The sequence below is a fragment of the Olea europaea genome, chromosome 2 (genome assembly GCF_002742605.1).
Source record: "Olea europaea var. sylvestris chromosome 2, O_europaea_v1, whole genome shotgun sequence".
Taxonomy (NCBI): domain Eukaryota; kingdom Viridiplantae; phylum Streptophyta; class Magnoliopsida; order Lamiales; family Oleaceae; genus Olea; species Olea europaea.
In genome coordinates, this window is record NC_036238.1 from 629,343 (window position 1) to 646,303 (window position 16,961).

Sequence of the window (16,961 nt, forward strand, 5' to 3'; positions counted from 1 at the left end):
GTATTCGCCTTGGTTGCTTAGAGCTAATTGCACAAATAAGAGTGAAGCCGAGTCCTTAACAAATATGAACTTCAGAATTTTAAGTTTTAAATTACAATAGGTTAGATAATACAACATCGAATTTTGCATTTATGTTAATTTTGGAGGGCCTAATTTATGGACGTCGCCTCGGGACTCGACAATCACAAAACCAGCCATATTTCTAGTCATTAAAAGCTTATGAAATCACCGACGGACAAGTTCAATTCCGCAAAATTCCGATCCCGCCTCCCCATTGCACTCCATTAAAGAAATCATGAATGGAAATCGATATCCTAATTTACGACCACGTGAAAACTGACTTTCGGATGAACCTCAAAGCCTACCGTGTCAAATTGAAGACCCGATACGACACGCCTAACATCACTAACCTCAACAAGTGCACCAACTTTGTTCATTCCTTTATGTTCGGCTTTGATGTTGTTGACGTTGGAATTAATAAGTTAATACCCACGATTTAGATGCATGAATTGGAAAAGTTTTTCATGGATGTGATTACTAGACACGACTCTTCAATTGTAAAGGGTGCATATTAAATAGTCATGTCGAAATGAATAGTGGCCTTTTGATAAGGTGCTATCAATATGATAAATTTAAAATTGTGTGATCTAATGGTTAAAATTAATTTCTGTCAAAAGATGCGAACATTCAAAGAAAAACATGAAAATCTATAAAATAGGACATTTTCATTTTTTTTTTCACTCCAGTAATTCATTCTTTCTCCAAATTATATCAAAGGTAATTTTCAAATTATTTTTGAGTTTCAACTTTCATATTCGATATTTAACATTCGATACCTTTCGTTCCAGAAGAGTACAGTCAAGAGTTAGTTCATCCGACAAAATTAATATTGTGCTATATTAATTTTGGAAGATGCATTATATCTTGAAAGACGGACATCCATTTGATCATGTTAGCCTGAAGGGCAAATTCTATCTTAAGGAGATTTACATTCGCATATCTCGCTTCATTTTATCTACTTCTTATTTCTACATTTTAGTAAGTCAAAATTGGTTTAGTCAATTTAGTTTCAATAAGTTAAAATTCTATTAGATTTTACAAGTATAAGTCACGATTATATCTTATTTTCATGCTCCTAATTTTGATTAGCGGAACATAAATTATACACCATTTATGTAGACGCAGTTGCATTGCTTCGATTAGACGATCTTTATGTTGAATCCTTCAAAGATTAACAATGTGAAGACCATAAGAGCCGCGACTGTTCGATTACCTGAAAGGTCTTGAATATTACCCTTGATCATTCACGATACAGATTCTTTTTCTTTTTACCTTTTTGTTGAGCTAAAAAAATTCTATTAAAGTAGTTGTTTTTATGTTCATATGGTAGAACATAAAGCCTATGATATCTGACATTTTTGGTCTTAAAACTCAAAATGGATTGTTCATCAATTTTACCAGTGCATGTATATGATCTTTCATGATTAAATTATCCAAAAGACGACAATGTTCAAGTTGTGAGTGCTTAAACGGGTATGCTGCTTTGCCATGACTTGATAAAAATCCTCCTTTAAAGAGGACAAGTAATTTCACCTTAATACTTGCAAGCCCAAGTTTTTCATAGCCATTGGCACCACAAGAGCAAATACACTAGAAAGAAAACTTCATAACAAGAACATATATGAAACGGGTAAAAGTTCTTCAGTGAAGAGCCCGGTCAAGACGAAATTTTTAGATATAAGATTTGGGACTTCAAAGTCAATGCAACGGTAGTCTCATCCTTAGTTGTCGAATCTAATGGAGGTTTCAATCTGCTGGATTAACATTGGCAGATAAAAGAAGGCCTCGAACAAAATGGTGGATAAAAACTGATAATATATATTTATTTTATTATATTAGGTTTCCTTATAATATATAAACTGATTTGTTTCATTGTTTAACCTAATTTTTGGTGGCTCAATAATGTCTTCTTCTTCTCCGTTGATTGTTTTATCAAATAAGTTCGTGTTATTTTCATGGTATCATAGCCAAAATCTATGCATTGAAGTTGATTCTATTTAGTGCAAATTGAAAACGGTGCTCCGAAATATTTGTTTTCGTGAACATAGAATTGGACTGTTTGTGGTTGGATTGAATGATAAATTGTGTCTGCTTTGTGTTTTAAAAATGGACAGTGGTTCAAATTCTGCTTTTTGATTGTTCAAATTGTTGGCAACTTCTCATCACTTTCTCTTCTCAAAATAGGCAGCCTCAACACAAGTGGGTTCATTGGTAAGGTTGTGATTGTTTGGTGATATTATTTTGATTGTACTTGTACTTCGTGATATATTCTAGCGATAGCTCATGGTGGTGAGTTGTCATTGTTTTTCTTGGAATTTAGTGATTTCTTTTAACTGGTAGTAGTTTATTTGTTTAATTCATGATGGCAACTGAAAGAGATGATTCACTTCAATCTATTAATGTTAGATTAAATGGTAAAAATTACTTATATTAGAGTACCGTGATGAGAAATTTTCTAAAAGGAAAAAGATTATGGGATTATGTTATTAGAACTATTGTGAAACCCGAGAACACCGCTCAGAATTATGTAACATAGTTGGAGAATTGGGAGTCAAATAAAGCGAAAATTATCACTTGGATTCACAATTTTGTTGAACAATCCATTGGTACACAGTCGGCGAAGTTTGAGAAAACAAATGAAGCTTGGGAACACTTTCAGAAATTATACACTAAGTCTAACTTTGCAAAATGGTATTAGCTGGAGATTGATAAACGGGCTTTACGTCAAAAGGATATGAGTATTCTTGAGTTTTACGCAACTAGAATTCAATTTGGGATGAGTTGGCTCTTAAGGAATCGACAGGACTAAAAGTATGTGAGAAATATATTACTTTTAGAGAGGAGCAGCGATTAGTTCAGTTTTTATAGCACTTTGTAGTGATTTTGAGGGACTTAGAGGCTCTATATTGCATTACACTCCACTTCCCTTATTTGATCTGGTGGTTAGTGAACTTATAACCGATGAAATACGCTTGAATTTTCATGCAGGAGAAGTATTTCTTCCTCCATCTAGCACCTCAGTGTTGGCTGTACTCTCTCGACTGTCCACACAAAATCAAAACAAAGGTTATGTACGAGTTGCTAGTGATGAGTTTAACTTTTGCAAACAAAAAGAACATTGAAAATCTTAATGTCCTAAACTATTAAAGAAATAGTAGCCTCAATCACAGCAACGAGCCTATCGTCCCAATGCTAACATAGCTACCACCATGCCACCTAATTACTCATCTATACTTGGAGCACCACCTTCCTTCAGTCCCATGTTAACGAATTTAGCAGAGCGGTTTCAGAAGTTTTTAGCCACATAGCTACGTACTATGTCAGCCTCCACTTATATAGGTTTGTCATAAGTCATTCAGGTATTTCTTCCTCATGGATCTTTGACTCAAGTGCTTCCACACATATATTGTCTAACTCAGAAATCTCTAATGACTTGTATCTTTTTAACCCATCTATGTCTGTTATGACTGTTGACGATACACCATTACCTTTAGCAGGTGTTTGTTCTATTAATTATATAATTTATCACTTTTAGATGTTTATTATGTTCCAACTCTTACTTTGAATCTTATCTCGATTACCTAATTGTGCGATTCTGGATACTCAATTTAGTTTTCTTCTACTGCTTTTCATGTGTAAGATCTTCAATCTTAGAACCTAATTGGGATAGACCGTAGATAAGGAGGGTTTTATGTTCTGGAAAATCTAAGACCACCACATGTTGCAACCTCTAATGTTGATTTGTCATATTTCTCTTTGAATTTATTGTCTTCTAGTTTTTATTTGTGGCATTCTCGCCTTGGATATGTTATCTCTAGTCGTTTGAAATTTTTAGATTCTAAAGGTCAATTGGGAAATATACAAACTCATTAACATTTATGATTGTATTGGTTGTGAATTAGCAAAGTTTTTGATTTACCTTTTCCTCGAAGTATTTCTCATTATGTTGCATCATTTGATTTTGTTCATTCTGTTGTATGGGGACCTGCTTTTATTGTTATAAATTGAGGGTTTCGATATTATATGTCATTTATAGATGATTATGATCATTATTGTTGGGTTTATCTCATGAAACGATGATCTGACTTTCTTTATATTTATCGATCTTTCATAGCACTTATTAAAACTCAACATTCCACCGTAATTAAGTGCTTTAGATATAACTTGGGTGGAGAGTACACTTCGACTGATTTCTCTAATTTGTTTGCTCTTGATGGTACAATTCATCAAACCTCGTGTGCTAAATCTCCACAACAAAATGGTGTTGTTAAACGAAAGCATAGACAAATTGTAGAAACTGCTCGTTCACTTCCTTTGTTAGCTGAAGCTCTTGGTGAATTTCGGGGGGAAGCAGTTCTTACTGATGTTTCTTTATTTAGCCCTCGTATGAGCCCTATTTCGGGGGAAAGAACGCATTTTGAATAATAGATTGACGAAAAATGTGTGGTTAAAAATTAAGGAAAAATTTTGGGTTTACGTATAATTTTCTTTACTGAAGAATGTAGGTTGAAAATAAATTTTGAAAAAATGAATTTTTAGAAGAATGAGACTCAAACAAAGGCTTAATACGATACCATCTTCCCACAATTCAGGTTTATTACCCTTTAAAACATTTATGGGCATTCTCGAATTATTCCTCATTGAGAATCTTTAGTTGTACTTGCTTTATTCTTCGTCTAGAAGTTGAACGTAGTAAGTTGACATCTTACTATGCTATCTATGTTTTCTTGGCTTATGGGTAAGGACAAAAATGTTATCGTTGTTCTGATTCCATTAATAATAAATTATTTGTTTCTCTTCATATCGTGTTTCTTGATCATATTTCATTCTTCTCTATTTTTTATAACACTCATGACGTGACTAAAACTGACATCATTCGTATTGATCCATTCTTTGATGATATTAATTTTCCACATTTCCATACCCCATGTACTGTTGATTCTTCGTGTTCTGCAGGTACACATGCGCCAACTCATAATATCAGTCCTCCTTCTAGGGCTTCCCAAGCACCGCCTAAAATTATTGATTAAGCTCTTTCTCCCTCTCTTCCTTGATATTCTCAACGTATTCGTAAGTCTATTCAATTACCCGATTTTGCTTATTTTTGTTATTCTGAGTCCTTCTGCTTCTTTCTAACCTCCATTTACAAGTTATTTGAACCAGCGTCTTATAAAGAAGTTATTATGGATCCTCTTTGACAACAGACTATGGCTGATAAATCATGGCTTTGCATAAAATAGATACTTAGGACTTGTTTGCATTGACTTTAGGTAAATATGATATTGGTTTTCATTGGATTTATAAAATTAAACCAAATCTGATGGTTCAGTTGAGCGTTACAAAGCTAGATTAGTTGCGAAAGGTTTTAATTAATAGTATGGTTTAGATTATGAGGAGACTTTTGTTCCTGTTGTCAAGATGACCAATGTCCGTACACTTATTGTAGTTGCATCTGTTTATTAGTGGAGTTTCTCTCAATTGGATGTCAAAAATGCCTTTTCGAATGGAAATCTTCAAGAGGAGGTTTACATGGTTCCTTCTCTTAGTCTTTTTCACTCTCTAAGATTTGTTTGCAAGGTCAACAAGGCATTTTATGGCCTCAAACAAGCATTTCGTGCTTGATTTGAGAAATTTTTCACTATTATTACTTCTCTTGGTTTTACATCCAGTCCTCATGACTCTACATTTTCTTTAGATGCACTTCAACTAGTTGCATCATCATTTTACTGTATGTTGACAATGTGATTATTACTAGTGATGATGTTGATGGGATTGCATATTTGAAATCAGAATTGGTTTCTCGTTTTGAAATGAAGGACTTAGGTACATTATCTTATTTTTTAGGAATAGAAGTTGTTTTTTCTCCTAGAGGTTATATTCTCTCCCAATCCAAGTATACTATGGATGTTATTGAACATGCTCATCTTACGAATACTAAGTTTGTTGATCCCCTCTTGAGTCCAACGCTCAATATTCGCTTTCTGATGATGTACCCTTGACTGATCCCATTTTATACCGCACCATTGTTGGCTGTTTGGTTTTTCCTACCATCATACATCTCGATATTGATTATGCTGTTCACATTGTTGATCGATTTGTTTTAGCTCCTACTACAGTTCATTGGGCAGTTGTTGCTCGTATTTTGTGCTATCTTCGTGGTACTTACTTTCAAAGTATCTTATTTTCATCGATCTCCTCTTTAGTGCTCCGTGTCTATTCTGATGCTAATGGGCCAGTAACCCAACTAATTGCAAGTCCATTACTGATTTTTGTATATTTTGGGTAATTCTCTTATCTTTGGGAAAACTAACAAACAAATTGTTGTTTCCCTTTCCTCTACTGAAGCTGAGTATCGAGTTATGACATCCACTACCACTGAAATTGTGTAGTTACGATGGTTACTTATAAACATGGTTGTTCCTCATTATTCCCCAACCCTTATTTACTGTGATAATACAAATGCTATTTAGATCTCTCACAATTTTGTGTTCCATGAGGGGACGAACCATTTGAGATCGATTGTTATCTGGTTCGTCATCATCTACAAACTGACACCATTTCCCTACCTTTCGTTTCTTCATTGTCACATCTTGCTGATTTCTTCACTAAGTCCCATCCTATTCATCGTTTTCGTTTCTTGCATAACAAACTCTCGTTTCTTACTTTAGCATCGTGTGTTTGAGGGGGATGATAACGTATACAATAATACATATTTGTTTTATTATATTAGGTTTCCTTGTAATATATAAACTGATTTTATTTTTTCATTGTTTTAACCTAACTTTTGGTGGCTCAATAATGTCATTTCTTCTCTTAGGCCCTGTTTGATTATACTATTTTCCATGAAATTTGGAATTCGAATTTCAACTTCCACTTTTGGCCTATTTGATTAACAAAATTTTTCAAAGAATTGATTTTCCATGATTTTATAAGTACAAGCCGGTAAAGCATGAAATTTCACCTTTTATTTTCCCATGGGGTAGGTGGTTTTTGGAATTCCACCTTTTTTTTTCTTTTTTTTTTTAATTGTTGGCAATGTAAACAAATTTTAGGAACAATTGTAAAAGATGATAGCCTTTAAATTGACAATTTTCATGTAAAACAAAGTCAAACGAACACCAAAATATAGATGATTTTTGGATTTTTTTTTTTTTTGTTGGCAATGAAAATAAATTCTAAGAACAATGGTAGAAGTGGATATTCCTTAAATTGACAATTTTCATGAAAAACAAAGTCAAACGAAAACCAAAAAACACTTTTATTTCAACATTTTGCACCTGAAAAATTATACCAATCGAACACTATCAATTGACAATTCCTAATAAAACAATTTCTAGGCAATTCAATTTTATGAAATTCATTTTATTTCCACCCAAATTCTATATTTGTAATCAAACAGACCTTTAATTCTTCCTCTACTTTTTTTTTTTTTTTCTTCGCGCCATTTTCAATTACTACTACTCTAGCTATAGTAGCAATCTCCAAGCGAAATTTTCAGCCATCAATCATTTTTCTATCACTAGCGAGTTAAGCACCCCATCAGCCACACGATTTTCAACGAATATGTATCACAATTTGATGCGCATATGAAATAACTTCGAAAAATTTGAAGTAAGACGGTGGGCTAATTTATTCCCAGATCCAAGGTATGAAGAACATGCACCACATCCTACTTTTACTTCCCCGGTGAGTTTAGGCTTGGTGATTGCAAACTAATAATACTATAAGCAGACAGAAAAAGCCATTTTTGGAATATTTGGGATTTCTTAATTATGATTTAATATGTTAATTCAGCAAATTAAAATGCTTGATTACAGGGACGACTTCTTAAAATGGAAAACCTGTTGAAAATTTTTCCATTAAAAGAGCTTCCCCGCATAATTCATAAGCTACTAGAGAGAAGCTTGCTTACATCATTCCATATTATACCTACCAAAAACTTCTCTGTATTCATATGAGCCAAGCATTAAACTAATCCTAAACCTTATATGGAGTCAGACGAAAGGTCAGTTTAAGACGAATACAACAAATGACAGCTACCAGTTAACATAAGTTGAACATGAAGAGTAATTTCGGCGTTAATACGACTGGTGAGGCCAGATGAAAAACTCGGCTGGTGGTGGTGGTGATGGCATCAAAGGCATCGGAGTTACCATGGAAGTATCAGCCGAGGCTCCTGCATTGCTCGCCTGAAGGTGCTGAAAGAGATGATGATGATGATAGAATGGGGCCGTCGTATCATAAGGCAGGCCATACGGGATAGTCGACACTGACACTGGTTGAACGGCTCCGAAATTAATGCTGCTGCTGCACGGGAGGCTCATCGGTGGTTTCTCTTCAGCTTCGAGAGACAGTTTCAAGCGCTTTGCGGTTCCACCGATAGGAAGAGAACTGTTGGCAATGGCTTCAACATCATATCGACTCATCTCAAAATTTGTCACTGCGTTCAATCCCCGAAACTTTATTGCAGCAATGTCGTATGCCTCTGCCGCTTCCTCCTCAGTAGCTGTCAAAATAACATAACACTAGTAACTATTTCAAAGGAAACAATAAAATTGATAATTTCAAATATTCGAGGAAATGATATTATACCAAATGTTCCGAGGTACAGATCTTTATTCCCAGCAACACGACCAATCCTTGCTTGCCATCGACCTTGTTGATGATGCCTGCCAAAATTCACGACTGGTTAGCACAAAAGCACAAGTTTTATAAACATTGTTATAAAGAAAGAAAAAAAGATAAATGTAAAATTGTTATATGATGAGAGCTCAGACCTTGTAACACCCCTATAAATCGATGCACCCCTTGAGAAACCACTACTTTTCCTGAAGACGTTGAAGAAAGTTTCGAGTTAATGCTAATTTGGACAGTGAGTCACAGAATTTGACATCATTCATCAAACAAATTCAAGAATGGATGAAGTATGCAAACCTTCTCAGCGATGCAATGAATTCTTGTTTTGTTGCATGCTTCATCTCCTCAAGCTCTTTGGTATAATTCGAGATCTGAAAGGGGACATTGTCGAGTTAGATTTCTTCATGGAATGTTTGTTAATGGATTGGATGGCATTCGACAGTATAAAGAAGAAAATAATATAATAAACAGTTATTACCGGAAAGTTGGTAGGGGACATTGTCGAGTTAGATTTCTTTATGGAATGTTCGTTAATGGATTGGATGGCATTCGACAATATAAAGAATAAAAATAGTATAATAACATAGTTATTACCGGAAAGTTGGTAGTGGCAGTCGGACCCCAGTACTTAAGAGCTGCCAAATCATAAGCCCTTGCAGCCTTTTCTTCCTTGTCATACCCACCTATATATCAAAGATTTCATGATAAATAATCACGAGAACTAAAGCATTAAAAATATGCATATAAAACATAGGTGAAAAGCTAAAATTACTCACCCAAGTACACTGCAGACCACAGTTCCACATCGTGAGAAACATCCAGTCCCATTTCACGCAAATATACAAATATTAGAACACCATCCAAGAAAACGTAAGTTCTGTAAATTAACAGCATCTAAACATAGTAAAAGAAAGGAGTAAAAAATTCAGTCTGTTATGATTCTATGATGGAAGATGAAGATGGACCCTAGTGTGTTCATATTGACCAACCTACTATAAATTGTTTTGATATTCTCTCAAAAAATATAACCCTTTCATGTAACTTGTCCAATTTTTTTTGATATCGACTTTCTAGCCTTCTCGTGTTCAATATGCAAATTCAAACAGTTCAAAAAGCTGAAGTGTACATAAAAATTCCATTAACAGAAGTTTAAAAACACGGGTGCAATCGAGCAAACAGATTATACTTCGAAGCAAACTTATCAAGAACACATATCCATAACATAACACCAATGACCACCCTACATTGCAAAATATTATCACATTTTCTTAGCAAATTATTTACTCTGAACTTACAATTACAGAAAAATCAAAAGTGAGATAAATCCACAAAATAAGGAGGCAATATATTCAAATTTCATATGGGGATTGGTCCTTGGTCAAATCCATTGAGTCTTTTGGCCCAGGAATATTAAAAAAGCAAAAGCTAAAAGCAATCTGATAAAAGTCAAGAGTTTCAGGCAATTGTCCTGACTGGCTTGCTCAACTATGTAACCAAACAGCATCTTCGATACAAAATACAAAGAACGCTACATAAATTTTAACTTAATTTTTCAGTATTGTCAAGTTGAGCATACCATTTGGGCTCGTTATTAGACGCTATGACAAGTGACGGTAAAGAATATTTGGTAGATAATACTGAACACCAACACATAGAATTTAGCTTCGTTTTTTATACTATCGAGTCAAGCATACCAAGAGCCTTACCAGCTATAACAATAGAGGGTAAAGAATATCTGGTAGAACAACCCCCCCTCTCTCCAACCCCCACCTAAACATGACCAAAATGGCGGTGCTTCTGATCAAATCAATGAAAGCTTGAATCAAACAAAACAAGATAATCCAGTACAAATTTGTAAACATTTCAGTCAATCAATCATCATAAAGTCTGATTGAAAGAAACAAATTGCATCCTTCAGAGTGTCCTTTTATCACCTGATTCCCCTCTTCAATGCATGCCATGCAAATTCAATGTCCTTTCTTTTCTTTTCCTTTTTTTTTCAGTTCTTATAAATTTAATATTCAAATACATTAAATAAAAAATATATATATACCTTGACGCCCTTTTCTTGCTTGTCCCTCCCTTCTGCAACTGTTATCCCATAGATGCGCTTCATATCTTCCTGTCCATCTGTGTCTGCATAAAACCCAAATTCACAAGGTTAAAATATCGAAAATAAGTGTCATGCACTTGCAGTTTTTCAAGCATCGTGCAGCCTCAAGGCCTCAAAGAATAAAACCCAGTTTTTATCGAATTAAATTTCAATTTTTTCCTAAGTTAAATAGAGGAAAATGGTTACCTGGTGACGCCTCTGTAGATGGAAGTTCTCTGACCAAAAGTGTCAGCAATTTTTTTACAACCTTCGGCAGATTGAACAGAAACAATAGCCTTAACGTTGTTATTCTCGGTGCACTGAACATTGTTATTCACGCCAAGGGACAAAGCATGAGTAGTAGTATTAGAACCAGTTATCGCAGCCTGAGGGTAAGCCACCAACTCGCTTCCCGACTCAACGGGTGACTGAGTGTGGCCCACAAACGCCGAGTCATCCACCTCGGAGCCCGAGTTTGCAGAAAAGGCTTGAAACCGAGTGATCGTCTTGGGATCTTGCTGTTCACTTCTGTTGAAGTAGGCCACGCCGCCGCCGTTGGTCTGGGGGTGGTCGTAGATATGAGTTAGGGAAGACGAGTCTTGCGTCTCCGTCGACTCGCCGCCGAAGAAATCCTCCAGTTTAGGCGGTGGCTGCATGTTTTGGTGCAATTCTGAGTCCATATAGCTTGTGAAAATCAAGTTGTTCTCTTTTTCTGGATGATTTTCAGCCTCTGTGTACATGACTTGAGGTTTTGTGTTAGCCCACCCTACAAAGCCAAAAGACGGGTGTAAATCTACAAACAAAAATATATGATAATGTGAAGTATTTGAATAGAAAATGTCAAATTTAGGAACTGAATCGAAGAAAAAATTTTGCAGTAACGGAAATGGTAGAACACGAGTGCATTTTCTTGTCCTTTTCGACTTTTTCAAACTTGATTTCCTCAGCATTCAAACGGAATCATGGAGGTTTTTTTTATGCAATATTTGATTCAAAGCTTCAAAAACCTCCAAAAAAGCTGATATATACACATATTTACCATTGGCATAGAAATTATCGGCAAATGAATAATAATTGTGAGAATCCACAGACGACGAAGCATTCATTGTAGATTGAAGCATTTCCATTGAAGACAAGGAAAATGATAGCCAGTTATTTTCTGGTGCCATTTCTCTTAAACTTATCTCTTCTTAAAAAAGGATTCACTCCATTGATGGTGAAGGGGAAAAAAAAACTGCTTTCTTTAATCAAAATAAGTTGAAACGATCAAAATGACATGCAAAGAGAAAAACTCAACAACAGCGAGTAGAAGAATAAAAATGAGAGAGAATGTGGGGTTATTAAAAGAGTCTGGGTAAAAAAATGTCAAAGCTAGTTGGCAAGTTACAGTAGAGAGATAAAGTAAGTAGAGAGAGGGAGCAGAATGTGGCAAGTGGAGAAATACAAAGGGGAGAAGAGGCGGTGTAATCTGCCATTCGGCGTAAAAATAGAGGGGTCATCGGGGGCACATTAAAGTGATTTTGGGGAAAATAAGTGATTTTGAGTCAAGAAGAATACATCTAACATTAAAATAAGCAGTAAAATATGGAATGCGTGAGGCAGTGAGCAGTGGCTTTTGGCTTCACTCGGAAGAAAATTTTTCTGTAACATGGATGCGAAAGATACGGGCTGATGGTCTTCTCTTTGAAAGAAAATGTAGGCCACGTTTGGTTGGGATTTTGAGAATTGATTTTTTGACCACTTAGAAGAAAAGTGGGGTCCATATGTGAGAGAAAAAGTCAAAAATTACGACTTGAATAGTAAAATAACGGTCAAAAAATCAATTTTTTGGGATAAAAATCCCTACCAAACGAGACCGTAATTTAGTTTTTTTCCCTTAATTGGGTACATGTATAAAGTGAGTTGAGTAGAGGGATCTATTAGTAGAAACTAGAAAGATGCTTGATTTTTCTTTTTGTTTGAATAATTATAAACTCTTATTAGCTTCGACCATTTAAAATTTTATAGGCCTCTTATTTCGTATAAGTGGTAAGTGTTACACCATTTTACTAGAAATCTACAGAAAAATTTTGAATGTTAGCAATCTTATTATATAGTTAAAATTCTTTTTGTTGTCTTCAAAAATGATAATGATAGAGAGGCTCTTCTAGTCATAATGTTAAAATCAGAATCACTAGTTATCATTGATCGTGATAACATAGAAAATCGAATTTAATTTCAACCAGACATCAAGCAGGACACTTGCTTCAATGCTCTAGTCAAGAGTTTAGAAGCTCGAAGGATCAATGGATGGCATTCGGCACAAGGCACGATCTTTCGTCTGACAATATTTTTGCTGAATGAATTTCTTGTGTGTCTTCGTTTTTCTTTATAGAAGTTACAAGTTCTTTTAGGATACAAAGTATACATGGAAACTAGCTATTATGTACAAGAAAACTACCTAAATTTCAGTAAGTAAATAATCTCTAATTTTCTAATAATACACGCTAATACCCCCCCCCCTCAAATTGATGTTGGGGAGTCAACAAGCATCAATTTGCTAACGAGATAGTTATGACGATGGCGTGTTAGAGATTTGGTGAAAATATCTACGACTTGTTGAGAAGTGGAAACATGGGGAAGAGCGATGACCTTGGAATCATAGGCATCCCGAATATAGTGACAATCCACTTCAATATGTTTGGTGCGTTCATGATACACAGGATTGACTGCAATTTGAATAGCACTAGTGTTGTCACCATGAAGAGGCGTAGGTTGTGACTGAGAGAAACCAAGTTCGGCAAGAAGTCCCCATAACCACACAACCTCAGAGCATGCAGCCGACATAGCTCGGTATTCAGCCTCAGTGGAGGACTTAAAAACACAGTCTTGTTTCTTACATTTCCAAGAAACAAGAGTGTCACCAAAAAAAAATACACCACCTAGTAGTAGAACGACGAGAATCGGGACAACCAGCCCAATCAGCATCACTGTAAGCTGTGAGCTCAAGAGACGACCCTCGAGGGAAAAAGAGACCACGATGAGGAATTCCAATAAGATAGCGAATAATGCAACGGACAGCTACCATATGAAGATGACGAGGGGCGTCCATAAACTTACTTACAGTATGAATTGCAAATGAAATATCCGAACGTGTGATGGTGAGATAGATGAGACTACCAACCAACCTTCGATAAAGAGTAGGATCTGGAAGAATGTCTCCTTCAGCCTTTCGATATTTAACATTAAGCTCTAGCGGCGTATCAATTGAGGAGGCTTCAAAGAGATAAGCTAATCCAATCAAGTCTTGAATATATTTATGTTGATTTAAGAAGAGACCATGTGATGTAGTATGTATCTCTAAACCAAGAAAGTAAGTAAGCTGACCAAGGTCTTTCATATGAAAAACTGAGTGAAGATGTTGCTGAAGTTTCTGAATAATACTGTGATCAGATCCAGTGATAATAATATCATCCATATATACCAACAAAAAAATAATGCGAGCGGGACTCTTATGAAAAACAAAGATGCATCGTACTGGCTCTGAGTAAAAGAGAAATCCAAAAGAGTGCGACGAAACTTGTCAAACCAAGCACGAGGAGCCTGCTTAAGACCATACAAAGAACGTTTTAGCTTACAGATAGAATCAACTGAGGGAAGAGGCATACCAGATGGAAGTTTCATATAAATGTCCTCCTTGAGGTCTCCATATAGAAATGCGTTCTTCACATCCATTTGATGTAAAGACCATGATTGAGAAGCAGCAAGCGATAACAAGAGACGAACAGTGGTCATTTTGGCCACCGAAGCAAATATCTTATCATAATCTATTCCATACTCTTGACGATTATCCAAAGCAACCAAATGAGCCTTATAACGCTCAAGAGAACCATCAGAACGAAGTTTGACATAATACACCCATTTACTTCCAATGGGTTTCACTGTTTGTGGACATGGCACAATATCCTAGGTCTGATTGGCCTCAAGTGCCTCGAGTTCTGCTTTCATAGCCTGTTCCCAACATTCATGTTCCATAGCCTGTCTATAGGAGGAAGGAATAGAAATCGAATTAAGTGTAGCAGTCATAGAACTATGGGAGGAAAAACCATACCTGTCTGGTGGTCGAGAAACACGAGAAGTGCGACGAAGAGGAACAGGAGGCGGGAGATCATAAGGTGCAGGATCTGGAGTCATAGGCGGAGGATCAGTGAGACTTGGAAGGACCATCGTCGGAGATAGAAGGTCTAGGCTAGTAATAGATGCAGCATGCCTCCGAGTGTAAACAAGGCCAGGCTTGAACCTAGATGGTTCCGAGGGAAAATCAGGTAAAACAGAGAACACGGGAGGGGAAACCACGATTTCTGAACTAAAGAATGATTGTTTTTCAAAAAAAAAATTACATTACGAGAAATTCGAATCTTTTGTGATGTAGGATCATAACAGACGTACCCTTTTTGAGTTCCACCATATCCCAGAAAGGCACACTTTACAGATTGAGGGGTGAGTTTTGTCCTATCGTGTGACGGCAAATGAACAAAACATACACACCCAAAGGGAGGAGATGAGAGTATGTAGGATGACGACCAAAGAGTTTATAAAATGGAGAAGCATTATTAAGAGTTGGAGAAGGTAATCGGTTAATGAGATGCACATCAGTAGACAATGCTTTACACCAAAAACGAGAGGGAACTGAAGACTCAATTAAAAGGGCTCGAACCACATTAAGAAGGTGACGGTTCTTGCATTCTGCCACCCCGTTTTGTTGAGGTGTAGAAGGGCAAGATCACTGAAAAAGAATACCTTTGGTTTGTAAGAATGATTGAAAAGCACTAGACATATATTCACCTCCCGAATCAGATCTTAAGATTTTGATGGAAGACGAGAATTGATTGTCATTTACAGCAAGAAAGGCTTGAAAGGCAGAGAAGACCTCACTCTTTGCACAAAGAAAATAAATCCAAGTGAATAGACTATAATCATCAATAAAAGTAACAAAATATTTATAATGAGTATGAGATACCACATGTGTAAGACCCCATACATCACTATGAATAATATCGAAAATATGCAAAGCACGAGAACCATGAGACGGGAATGGTAAAACTTTACTTTTAGCAAGCCTACATGAAGCACAATCAAGAGAAATAACCGAAGTAGTAGTTTTATTACCAAGCAAACACGAGTTTAACAAGTGTTTTAGCACATACAAGTCGGGATGACCCAATTTCTTACCAATCAAAAACATCTAAAGTAGCAGAATTACAAACAAAAGAAGAAAATGGAACAGGCTTCAGTGATGTCGAAAATAGACGTCCCTCCTCTTTCTAGACACCTGATCTTGCACATGACAACCAGAAGAAGAAAAAGAGACAGTACAATTATTATCAACAAGTTGTCCAACAGATAGAAGATTAGTTGATAAATTATGAGAGACTAAAACATTAGACAAATCTAGTGATATGTCTCCCACAGCTGAGACAGGAATAGTGTTACCATCGACAGTGTGTATATTGAAAGGTCCATTATATGGTCTAAGGTTACTAAGCAATCGAGGATCGTAAGTCATATGGTTAGATGCACCGGAGTCTAATAACCAAGAAGGGAAAGTAGAGATTGGATTACCTGAGACACCCAAAGCAGACAAAGCAGAGATAATCATTTGTTGAATCATCTCAGGAGTTATGGAAGTTTGGGAAGAGTTGGGAGAGGCTAGAACTTGAACGGGAATAGGTGGTGGAGCAAAACTAGCGGCTAAAGTGGCATCAGCAACATAATTTGCTCCAATCTTGAGGGGAGGACGAGTGGGGCACTTCTTAATTACATGGCCAGACTTCTTACGATAATTGTAAAAATTTTTAGGACATTGAAGAACCATGTGACCAAACCCCTTACAACTATAATATTGCTCACTAGACATATCTCGAGGCCTGAATTTTCCTTGAGCCACATAAGCAACAGGAACCGATGCTACTTGATTCTGCTGCTGTTCCAAAGAAGTACAAGTAATAAGACGTTGCTCCTCCCTCAGTAATTCACCCAAACAACCATCTAGTGATGGAATAGACTCACGATTCATAAGGCTGGATCGGATGGATTCAAGTTCAGTTCACAATTTCATAAGAAATTGATCCCTTTTGGTGATTTCATCCACTGCTTGGACAGCCTCTAAACTATCCGGTGAAACCGAAGTATA

The 16,961-nt window shown here is 36.1% G+C and overlaps 1 protein-coding gene across 1 annotated transcript; it reads right to left on the minus strand.

Annotated features, from left to right (window-relative positions):
- Window positions 1-7,887: 7,887 nt before the first annotated feature.
- Window positions 7,888-12,293, minus strand: LOC111408296 (AP2-like ethylene-responsive transcription factor AIL6). Its single transcript, XM_023038074.1, has 9 exons — window positions 11,829-12,293; window positions 10,997-11,555; window positions 10,751-10,833; window positions 9,474-9,482; window positions 9,292-9,380; window positions 8,995-9,068; window positions 8,838-8,888; window positions 8,653-8,729; window positions 7,888-8,566 (listed from the first exon to the last, which is right to left on the minus strand). Exons 1-9 carry the CDS (start codon window positions 11,956-11,958, stop codon window positions 8,139-8,141), a joined length of 1,500 nt encoding a protein of 499 aa, XP_022893842.1. The 5' UTR covers window positions 11,959-12,293; the 3' UTR covers window positions 7,888-8,138.
- Window positions 12,294-16,961: the final 4,668 nt, after the last annotated feature.

What these genes read in the sequence shown, in the direction of transcription:
- LOC111408296 (XM_023038074.1), bottom strand. Translation starts at nt 11,958, where the DNA reads ATGGCACCAGAAAATAACTGGCTATCATTTTCCTTGTCTTCAATGGAA. An exon ending in ATTTATAGGGGTGTTACAAG is followed by an intron (nt 8,730 to 8,837) that starts GTCTGAGCTCTC and finishes GAATTTTGGCAG; the next exon opens with GCATCATCAACAAGGTCGAT. An exon ending in TCTGTACCTCGGAACATTTG is followed by an intron (nt 8,567 to 8,652) that starts GTATAATATCAT and finishes TTATTTTGACAG; the next exon opens with CTACTGAGGAGGAAGCGGCA.